This window comes from Cygnus olor, chromosome 1 (genome assembly GCF_009769625.2).
Source record: "Cygnus olor isolate bCygOlo1 chromosome 1, bCygOlo1.pri.v2, whole genome shotgun sequence".
Taxonomy (NCBI): domain Eukaryota; kingdom Metazoa; phylum Chordata; class Aves; order Anseriformes; family Anatidae; genus Cygnus; species Cygnus olor.
In genome coordinates, this window is record NC_049169.1 from 47,502,742 (window position 1) to 47,514,037 (window position 11,296).

An 11,296-nucleotide genomic window follows, 5' to 3' on the forward strand; every position below is an offset into this window, starting at 1 on the left:
GGCAGCCCATGGACAGTGGGTGCATTTTCCATAAGAACTGCATTTTTCATAAGGACTTTTGTAAATTTAATGTTCTTTCCTCGCCATGGTGTTGTCATTGCCATTAAATTTTCCATTAGAGAAAAAAAAATATATGAAAAAGCGTCGCCTGAAACATAAAAAGCACCAACACTAATAGGGCTGGGAGTGAAACTCAGATGAAACTCAACCAAGACAGGACTGGATTCCCTCTCTCCAAGCACTGGCAGCATGGGGACAGGAGAGTGTCAAGGCTCAGCATTTCCCCTGGAGGGGCTGAGGAATGCCATAAATACCCACTGCATCTAGGAGGAAAACAGAGCATTTAGATACATGTGTCAGGTGTAAAAAACTTCACAGACTTCAGGAGAAAGGTATGCGACTCTCGCTGAGCGCTGTTGAAAACTATGCTATTAAAGGTACCAGAGTTCACTGCCTGCAGCTAGTTATGCAGTTTGTAGAGAGGCTTTCTAATCTTTTAATTTTATATAATTATATTTGTTTGGGAATGGAAAGGGTGGGGAAAATTTGGGGATTACTATGGCAAAGGTTTTGGAATCGCAGTCTCCTCTAAGTTGACTGCCAATATTAACTCATCCTTTAATATTTTGAAACTGCACTCCAGATATGTCAAAGCCCTGAAACCACAGACATGTCATCAGATCAAAACTAGATATATGTGCACAGCAGTAAGTAGTTTAAAAGAAAACGGGGTTGTGTCACACACAGTGGCCTTTCTGCTTAATTGCCTTCACAGTTGCAAAATAAAAATATTTTTAGAATTTGGTGAAAATTTTCCCTCCAAATGAAATTTCCTCAGGAAATCCATTTTTTTATATAAACAGAGATTAAGACAAAAGTATTCTAGTATTCCACAGGGGATTTTTATTTTTATTTCATTTTTTGGGTCGCCAGAATTTAATGATTTTCGAATGCACAGCAATGCCAGAGGTTTCATGGAGCTGTGGTTTGTGTGCTCTGTGCGGCTGCTCCCCTGCCCAGAGAGGTTTTTCCAGCTGGGCCCTTTGCCATCACACAAGAGGCTGACCATCGGGTGCCGTGGTCAGAGACCTGGCCCAGCTGCAGGATGATGCCACGAGCCTCCCCGCGTTGGGCTTGCATTTTTGATAACCGTATTTCTGATTTTTAAAAAGATTAATATCTTAGGGCAGAAAACAGTTCTAGTTTTGCAATGGATATGAATTATGCTTCTGCTGAAAAAAAAATGAGAATCAGGCAAGGAAAATTTCAAACCACCTATTTTAGGGTATCCTTTCTGACTGGTGAGTGTGGTCATTTCTTCCAGCACATCCCAGTGCATTCCCAGTTCATCTCTCTGCGGTCAGGGCCGCAGGGGAGGACAGGAGAGCAGTGGGCACTGTTCTGAGGGAGAAGCTGGTCACACGTGCTCTGCAGACCCGTGCCCCATGCCTCAGAGCGTGCACAAAAGCGCATCTTTGGGCTGCCGGTGTCCTCATCCTTTTTCCTTTAATATTTTGAAATGATGGCTTTTAAAGAATATCAGAGTTTAATTAAAATGACTGTTGGGCATGGGTTTCTTAACCTCCTGGCAGCCAGGGAGCCTCTGGTACTCGATGACTGATTCCCCCCGCGGTGTCCCCGCAGCCTGCTCTTGCCACCCGCTGGGATCGGCCGCGCTACCCCTGGGTCCCCGCACCTTCTGCGACCCCAGCACCGGCGACTGCCCCTGCAAGCCCGGCGTGGCGGGGCCCCGCTGCGACCGCTGCCTGCCCGGCTACTGGGGCTTCGGCGCCGACGGCTGCCGGCCCTGCGACTGCGCCCGCAGCTGCCACCCTCGCACTGGCGACTGCCGCAGCAGCAGGTGAGTGGGGGGTCCCGGCCGCCCCCTGGCACAGGGCAGGCTCCTGCCCGGCTCATGTGCCATCTGAGAAATACCCGCTGTGCGAAATAACCACATCTGGAGCTGTCTGGGGTTGGGGGTGGAGGGGGCGTTGGTGCTGTGGTTCTTCTGGGTGGTGGGCACTGCTGTGGTGGTGTTGCTGGCGCTTGGTGCTGGTGTGAATGTAGTGGGTGCTTCCCGTACCCTTCATAGTTTCTTCCTTTTCATGAGCTTCAGGGAGACCTGAGCACATGGAGACCAAAGGCTCGATATTGTTGCTGTTGCAACTCAGCTTGTATCGACTGCTCTGGGTGGTCGAGCTCTGATTTCTAGAAGGCAGTGTGTTTGAATGATAGCCCGCTGCCTGGATCTCATAGCACGCTTTTCTACCATACTGGTGATATTTATAGCATGGAAATACCTGTAGCAGATTTTAAACCAAAACTGGATTCATGGCCCACTCTGACAACCCTCAGTCATCCCTTTCGCTTGTGTGCGTTTATCACCACCAAGACGTACAACAAAGCTGCACGGGCTGTTAGTTACACTGCTTTCTGCTGGCAGCAGGAGGATGGCTGACCCTCTCCCTTTCCCCCAGCAGCGCAGACACCAGCTGGCACCAGGAAGCGCTTCCCTTCCCACCGGCGTTCAACGAGAGCGAGCCCGCCTGGGGCTGGGAGGACGAGCAGGGCTTCTCGGCGCTGCGGCACTCCGGTAGGACCAGGGCCCCGCCTGCCCCTGCCCCATCCCTCCGCCAGCAGCCAGCTTGTGCCCAGCGCCCCGCTGGGCCCCGCTTTGGCATGGGTTGCGCTGAGGGTGCGAGTCGCCATTGCCTGGTATTCCAGGTGCAGATCCAGCTGGGGAGGCTCCTGCCCCATGCCCTGCTGGGCTGGTCGAGGTGATGCCATGGCCTGGTGGCCGCTGATGGCCTCGGCCTCCCACGAAACAACCAAGCAGGCAGGTGTAATTTCCTGCGTTTGCTGAGAGTGGCATGATAAAATCTTACAGATACAATAATCGAGTTAACTGGGGAGAGAGCTCCATCATTTGTCCAGGCAACTTAATTTGAAGCATAAATAAGTATGTCATGTTATTCTTTGTTCTAAGATCACGGAAGTCATTAATCTGCCTTAACCTCTGAGACGTTTCCTTCTAAAATCGTGTCTGGTACATTACAGTGTGGAAAATACCATAGGGAAAGACATGCATGTTATTTGCATCCTGAGGCCACATAATAAGGCCTTTGTTTCCCTTCTCTTCAAATTGTAAACAAGGAATGATTGCCCTCGGACCAAGGCTGTGTGTTCAGCCTGGATCTGAAAACAGGGCTTTTTGCAGGGGGTTGTGGACCGCATGAAAACCCCTGACAGGTCCTGGTGATGTGGCCAAGCCCCTTCTGTAGCATGGGGGCTGTGTCTGTGATCCTGCGCATCACAGCGGCCACCTCCGACACCTCCTTTTCTCCCCAGCCAGGCCCACATAACTCACCACTGGTGGTGGCAGAGGTCTCCTACCTGCTCATGACCCCTGAGAAGCTCCCTGCTGGGAGGCATGATTCACAGCCATTTGCTTCATCTTCTTCCCACAGGTAAATGCGAATGTAAAGAGCAAGTTTTGGGCAATCCCAAGGTCTTCTGTGGGATGAAGTACACCTACGGTGAGTTGTGGTGAGGTGGTGTGGGCCTACAGGGAGGTCCTGCAGAAGTATGGCATGGTATGGACCAAACCTCTCTCTGCAGCTGGCCAGAGGGGAGCAGCATCCCCTGAGAGCAAACTCCAGCATACAGACACAGTCTGGCACTTATCACCGTACGGGGGATAATGGAGGCAGTATCCCAAGCCCCTGTATCCCCTAACATCTCTGCACGCACTCAGCAACAGAGCATGTCAGCCCTGCAGTCCCATGGGGACAGATCTTTGTCCTTCCCAAGGAATATAGATACCGTGGTGCCTAGTCAAGCTGGGTGAAGCACCTTGCTCTGTTCAGTGCCCCTCTTGCTACCAAAGTACCCTTGTGCCGAAATCATGGGAAGGCAAGAGCTGGAAGGGCCCTGAGCACTGTTAACAAAAATGAGTCATTGAAAATCTCTGTATAGACCAGGTGCCCCACACGTGGTCTAGAAACCACTAAATCTGACTTACACTGAGTGGAAGGAGAGACAGGGATCACCACAGAAGACAACACAGAGAAGACAGCTCTGGCAGCCACTGGGAGCTTCACCCTGTCAGCAGAGCTCAGCTGATGCAGTGGGGTTGCGTGGGCATTGCACGTTGGATCTGAATGAATGAGAGGAGGCACGTTGTTTCCCAAGACCTCTCTGGTCTGTGCCAGTGAACCACCTCCCTCATACTGCTGCGGAGCAAGGAATGTTTTGTGCAGCACTCCCTCCGGTCAAAGCCTTCCAGAGGTTTCTTGCACCTGTTTCGTCTTGCACTAAAGTTGAAAATGTGCAGGGAGATAATCCACACCTCTGCAGGCTGCGGAGCAGCCCACAAAGGGAAGTTCAAGGGGCCGCGAGTTGTTGAAATATAGCTCTGGCTTAGTGATATTAGAAAAAATCTGATTTTGCTTTGCTTTGCTTCCTGGCTGCGATAGTGACTGTGTTTAATCTTGAAAAAGATAAGAAATGAAAAAAAAGGCACGAAAAACCCAAGTTCATAAATCTTATCTAAAGTGCACTCAGGCTTCCCACCCTTTCATCACTCAACATGCAAAGGTGTCAGCTCAGCTGGAGAGACAGATGAATTATGGGGCTCATCACGAGTTCCAGGAGGCCATACCATAGCAGGAAAGGTTTCCCCGTGCTTCATAATTTGCAGTGCTGAATAAAGCACCACTGGAGGCATCAGTGTGGTCCAGGGCTGGCTGATGTGTGGGACCTGGGCCCTGAGCCTCCACCACATGGGGACTGCTGGCAGTCACGGGGCGCCCCGCTTTTAACCCCACCCCACAGGGGATACCAAATGACTGGGGTGTGCCTGTGGGTATCCGTGAGCAAAAAATGCTCCATGATTTACCTCAGTCCCCACCAAAGTCTCAGTCTCTGCATTTGGATGTGGCGGTTCTTCAAAGCAGGAGGACCAAGGCAGGATGGGGACAGCCCTTCACATCCCTGCCTGCTGCCTCATCTGCCTGGCCAGAGCCCTGCAAAGCCTCAAGGCCCATCCCTAAAACCAGGGCTTGCTCTGGGGGAAATCTTGGCCCTCACGAGTTTTGAAAATGAGGTCATGGGACCTCTCCCGCTGCCTGCGTGGCAAGTCCAGGGGCCGTGGCCAGACCAGCGGGTGGTGTCCTTGCCCACAGGTGTGGGGATGTGGGCATTCCCCTTGCAGCTGTGCTCCCCAGCCAGGGGCATCCTGCTAACGCCAGTGTAACAAAGTCATTTGTCTGACTGTTTCACCCGGACCTGCACTAGACACAAAAAAGACCACTGTAAATTATTTATATATTGCTGTTTTTTAATTCCTATCTTCTCAGTGATAAAGACGAAGATCTTGTCAGCGCATGACAAGGGCTCCCATGCTGAAGTCAATGTGAAGATCAAGAAAGTCTTGAAATCTACAAAGCTGAAGATCCTGCGGGGCAAGAGGATGCTCTACCCTGAGTCCTGGACTAACAGAGGCTGCACTTGTCCAATTCTCAATCCCGGTAGGTTTGAATCCCTAGGAAGTACATGCCCACTGTATTCACACAGATTTCATCTTCAACCCTCAGTTCCCTCATGCCAATGAGTTTAAAACTGCAACCCAGTGCTCATTAAAGTATTGGCTTCTAAATCATTTGGATTTCAACAGCAATCTCTGTCAAATTGGAATTTTGTAGCAGACTTTTGCAAGTACAATTGCTCTTCCTGAAGCATAGTAACAGCATTACAGCTGTACCAGTCTCAGTGTGTTCCCACAGGGAGGTAGATGGATGTTGCACCATGACTATATGTCATATCTTTCCAAAACTAATGCTAATTTGAATCCATAAAAGCACAGTTAAATCTAATCTGTGTCATTATATTGTACTGAAGATGGAGTCTAATCTCAAGGGAAGATGTCTCTTTCAAACTAACATTAATTAGCATCTGCAAAGTTCAGAAGAGCCTCTCTTATGCAGTGCAAGGGGAGCTTTGGCTTCATAGTTTTTTCTCATCTTTCACTGAAATGAAGTATAATCAGTTCTGGTTAAGCAGTGCATGCAGTCTCCGGTAGGAGGGGAAATCCATAGTCAGGGTTTTCTTCAACAGAGCAAAACTAAGATACAGTTGACACAGCTTTCTTTACAGCGCCAAGATAAACCAAGAGTTACAAACTCAGATAAAGGATTTTCTTTCTCTAAGGTGCATACGTAGCTTGGCAATCACTGATCAAAGCATTGACTTCAGTACTGAGATTTCTTCTACATGTGCAGCGTTAGGAGCTTCCTTCAGGGGGAAGGTGCTGTCTGCAAGGCTGAATCACACAGAGAGGTTACTCATTGATGAGGCATTTGCAGTCTTCTTTCAAGTCCACCGGAGTATTTTGCTTTGAAGGCAGCCTGCCCTGATAGCACGGCTGCAGTTGGTCAGGTGCAAGGGTCAGATGGATCAGCAGCATTAGGCAGGACTTCACTGTTTAAGCACAGCAAGACTTTGGATAGTGGTAAAACACCATAAATCTGTAATGAAATAGATAAAGATGTTTTAATTTTCTGTATGCAATGCAAACCCAAGTGAAAAACCCCCAGTGCGGCTGCCTTAATACAAACCTGGAGGAAAGCAACATAAGCTTTCAGACACTGACTGCACAGGGCAGCCCCGCACCTGACACCCAGCTTTGTGAGTCTGTAAGCTTCAGGGAGCTTCCCTGATTTCCCCCAGCAGAGGAGAAGAGAGCAGCGAACACAGAGTCCATTAAGATCGCTGCTGCTTAGACACCAGCAGAGGAGTGGGGCTGCGACTGTCTTTATGTGTCTGACACATCGGGAGTTATCCCCTTCCTGGCCACTCACAACATCGCTGCCACACCACACGACCATCACCTCCATGACATTTTAGGTTTCTGCAAAGTGTCCACTGAGCTCTCTCCACTGCAGGTCGTTGCATTTTAGTGGACCAGCCTCTCCCCATGGTGCAGCAGAGGAGCCTGTTTCTCTCTGCCAGCTGCAGAAGGAGTCGCAGCAGCTGGTTCAGGGCAGCGGTGCACGCTGCTTGGGTCCCATCCCAAACAGGGAGCCCATTCCAGTATCTGCAATGTTGCCAGCTCTCACGACTTACATCACAAAGCTTGATGTTTTCTTGAAATGCAGCTGCTGGAGTCCCATCAGCATAAAGTTATCGCAGCTTTCATGTTAAAAAGCAGCTGTGAAGTTTGGAATATCTCTTGGTCCTGGTAGGAAACTTGAAAACATCAGCTGAGCGCACTGTAAAGAATCAATCAATCAATCACTTCAAAATGAAAAAAAAAAAAAAAAAAGGATCCCAAATATTTTTTACAATCTCATGATTACCTTTAGCTACCACATTTATTTCTGGGTGGTTTGCAATACCATATTAGCAGATTTAACCCTCTCTCAGAGTAGAGCGTGTGACCTCTGGATGAGTAAAGCACCACCAGCAGGATAAAAAGCCAAGCTGACATAAAGCAATTTCCTGACATATAGCTGTAATGAAGATCACATCTCCTAAAAACATAGAGGAGATTAAAAAATATATAAAAGCAGAAGAAAGAAAAACAAATTTTTGTTGTGTTTCACAGTGCTGAAGTGATACCAAATGGAGGATAGGCTCTTAAAGGTTCTGACACGAAGTAAAACCTCCCTGCATTTATCACAACTCCACGGGCTGTTTCAAGATGATAAATGTGCTGAGGTTCCTGTGAGAGGGTGTTCGCCACGCTGGCACACCTTCCCTCGCACACAGGCTCACTGGGGCAGGCTGGGTTTCTGGGAGGACAGAAAGATGCCAACATCTCAGCTGTCTGCGGGGAGCAGGAGCCCGTCCAAATCTCAGCTCTGCAACACAAACACACACGAGCAGAGCGCTTCCTGCTAGCAACATAGGCAAAGCTCACAGCCTCTAGTGCTGGCTTGTGGCACCTCAGTTGTTCATTTTGTTTTGGTTTTACACTTCTGTAAAGTCAAATTGACAATCTAGGAGGCTGAATCTTCCTACAGAAAGAGAATCAGCAGCCAAAGCAATATTAGCTTTCTCTCTGAGAGCGTGTGCCACATTTTTCTCTCAAGGGAGTAGATTTAGGAGCCCTTGAAAAGCGATGTTTACAACAGCAGGATTGACATGGCCAAAATGGCTCAAAAAGGCTATTCCTGCCATGCACATATCCTGTGTTTACTTGGCAGAAGAGAGGATGTGTGTGCCCAGAAGCTCAGATGGAGTAGATAACGAATTGTATTGAATTAAAGAAAACATGCTTGACCTTTAACTAGAGGACACTGTCCCCCCGCCACAGCCTTCCCTTATGAGCAGCAAAACAAAAACCCAAGAAAACACGAGCAGACTGCCTGCTGCGGCCGGGCTGGAGCTGGGTGACTGGAAGGGCCCTGGGCCCCCACCTGCCTCGGGGCGGCCTCACCCCATCCTCCCCCAGGCAACCTCTGCATGGCTCCAAGTGCCCCGTGAGCCGTGCCCCAGAGCCAGGAGCACCTTTCCACCCTCCCACCAGCATCCAGCTGGAAAACTGGGCTGGTGCATTGCATCCCAGCAGTGCCAGGGTGCGGGGAGGATGCTCGTGTGCCACTCAGTATATACACATGCAGACAAATGTTCCAAACAACCACTATGGAAATCACTGGGAATGTCATTTCTGAGAAAATGCAACGTACTTTTACAAGGAGGTTGAAAGGAAAGTTTTTCCTCCCCTCTAAGTTCCATTTACCCCATAGCATCAGGAGGATTTTTGAGCAGTACACAAGCATGGGGCCATCCCGCACGGTCACTGCTGGAATGAGCTCAACTGACCAACTTCCAGGTATTAAGGGAGGTCTGAGGCAGGTGGCTGCCAAATGAGTGCAACATCAGTTCGTAAACAAGGTATAGAAACTTGTCCTGCCAGCCCCAAGACCTCAACTTCTATTCATATTTAGACGCTGGCAAAATCAAAGCTTGCATATGGCATCTCTGTGACAGCTGCACCTCTGGGATTGTTTTTGCATAGGTACAGATGGAGGCGTAGATATACAGATACAGTTGAAAGTCGTAAGTGTAAATATTTACCCATATAAGTGCTTTTTTACTCAGGACTAGATAGTTCAGACTGTTTGCCACATTAGTAGCCCCTCCTGAACACAGCACTGTGCAGTCTCTGACCACTTTGCTGGTTTGCAGGCTTGGAGTACCTGGTGGCAGGACACGAGGATGTGCGGACGGGCAGGCTTATCGTCAACATGAAAAGCTTTGTCCACCAGTGGAAGTCAGCTCTTGGAAGAAAGGTCCTGGAGATTTTAAAAAGAGACTGCAACTAGATGTGCGCGACCCCTAGGGCATTTCTTCATGCACAAAATGCAAAAGCCTTCACAGAGGGAAGATCTCTAGGATGAAAACTGGAACGTAAGAAAATAGTGCCAAAACGCGTAGCGAGGCGTTATGATTTGTAGGCGCTGTCTAATTTAACCCTTCCTGGTCAATGCCCTTTCACTCGCCTGTAGCTTCCTTGCGAGGCGCTCCCTGAGCCCGGCTCTTTGTTGCGTTGAGGGGAACAGAAGGAAGGGGGGCCTCTGGTCTGGCTCCAGGGCAGCGCCAGAGCAACACCCACGAAGCCACCCATCACCCCGACCTACATTTCCACCTACCAGGGGGAAAACCTGCCTGTGATCTGCAGCTGGGAAGTGAAGTACCGCTGCCAGTGCCACCAGCATGGATCTCGAGTCACTCCCAGAGGCTCCCAGAGGGAGCTGCAGGGCAGGCAGGGCTGGCGGCAGGCGCCCATGGCAGAGGGTTGGGTGCTGCCTGCTCCTCACCTCGCCATCCCACTGGAGGTTGCAGGGGATCAGCCCCCTGCTCGTGCTCGTGCGGGCAGACCTGCCAGGTGGCGTGAATTCCTCTGCCCTCGTGCATGTGTGATGCAGGGCGGGTGCTGGCTCTCTGCCTTCGCTGCGGAGAAGAGTCGGCTCCGCGGGGCACGGCGTCTCTGAGCTCTTGTCCTTGAAGTGTTAAAATATGAACCCAGCCCCTTGTAAATATTTCATTGTATAAAGCACTTTACTACCTGCCACTTCACGGTGTGGAAGGCCGGATTGTGTTGGGGAACGAAGAGGCTGAAGGTGGCACTTGAGAAAACCTTCTTGAAACAGAAGCACCCCTGAAGACGCCCCAGCTGGACAGCATTGACGGCATAAAGGGAACAGCCAGCCTGGCACTGGCCACTCAGAGCATCCCAGGGTGCAGTCTGAAAGATAGTAAGCATTTGCACTGAAGTCCCAGCTTCAGACCAGCGCTCGGACTCCATGGGCAGGACTCCAGCAAGACTTGGCAAGCAGTACGAAAAGAAGAGACTTTGGAATAAAAATGCAATTGCCGGAGGAGGAATCTCTGTCTGCAGGAGAAGGAGTGGATCCGGAGAATGGAAAGGACTCCCATTCACATATCCCTACCCAGTGATTCACGATGGGCCTGGAGTTTATTTTATTTTTATGTTAGTATTTAAAACTGAATGTTTGATTTGTTTTCTTCTGTGTTATTGTTTGCAATATATATGGCCATTATACTTCCTCATTAACACCAGTATGGAATATAGCACAGTTTACTGCAGTTTTCAGCACTAAAGTATATCTTTTCTGTAAAGCATCTTTAAACCACCTTGCATAGAGTGTATTTTGTTCAGGAGCATGAGAGGAAAGAAAAGGCAGACTTACAACATCATAAAAGCTACAAGTCTACCAATCTGCTTTACGTATGTATTTTTCTTTCAAGGTCCTGTGGACTCACAAAAAAAAACTGATACTATTTTGGTAATTTGTTTTTATATCTCATCTATGTAATAAATATATTATGATTTCAACATCTTCGTCTCCTGCTCCTGCTTATGCCACTGGCATTGTGGTCTTCATGCTACTGAAGAGCACAGCTAAGTGTGAAGAGAAGCTGCTGTGGGGCATATGTTCCTCCCTGGGGGTAACATTTGCCATATGGTAAAAAGCCAAGTCACATGGATGGCTCACAGAAAGCTAGCTTCAGGTCTCTTTGAGGAGTCTTAATCATAGGCCCTTCTCAAAAGAGGGGGAATTGCTACCTAAATATTTTCAATGCTGGCTGGATCCTTGCATCCGTACAAACCTGGTGGCTGATCTGCAGAGCAGTAACAGATAAACACCAAGTCAAGGACAGCTGAAATCAGGCTCACTGCCTACATTTGAAATATTTGAAACTGTAAAGGAAAAAGAAAAAAAACGCTGTAGGAAGCAAACGCTGTGGCAAAATGTGTTCAAGAGCACTG

General features: G+C 49.1%; 1 protein-coding gene across 2 annotated transcripts in view; it reads left to right on the forward strand.

The window, feature by feature from the left end:
• NTN4 (netrin 4) overlaps positions 1–10,861 on the forward strand; it is a 38,640-nt gene extending 27,779 nt beyond the window's left edge. Inside the window, exons 6-10 of one of the 2 annotated variants that reach the window (XM_040556890.1) lie at positions 1,645–1,861; positions 2,478–2,593; positions 3,468–3,536; positions 5,358–5,528; positions 9,190–10,861. In XM_040556890.1, coding sequence (XP_040412824.1) covers positions 1,645–1,861; positions 2,478–2,593; positions 3,468–3,536; positions 5,358–5,528; positions 9,190–9,326 — 710 coding nt within the window. In that variant the 3' untranslated portion in view covers positions 9,327–10,861. The remainder of the gene's footprint in view (positions 1–1,644; positions 1,862–2,477; positions 2,594–3,467; positions 3,537–5,357; positions 5,529–9,189) is intronic. The other variant, XM_040556899.1, reaches the window with a different exon arrangement.
• The last annotated feature ends 435 nt before the right edge of the window (positions 10,862–11,296 follow it).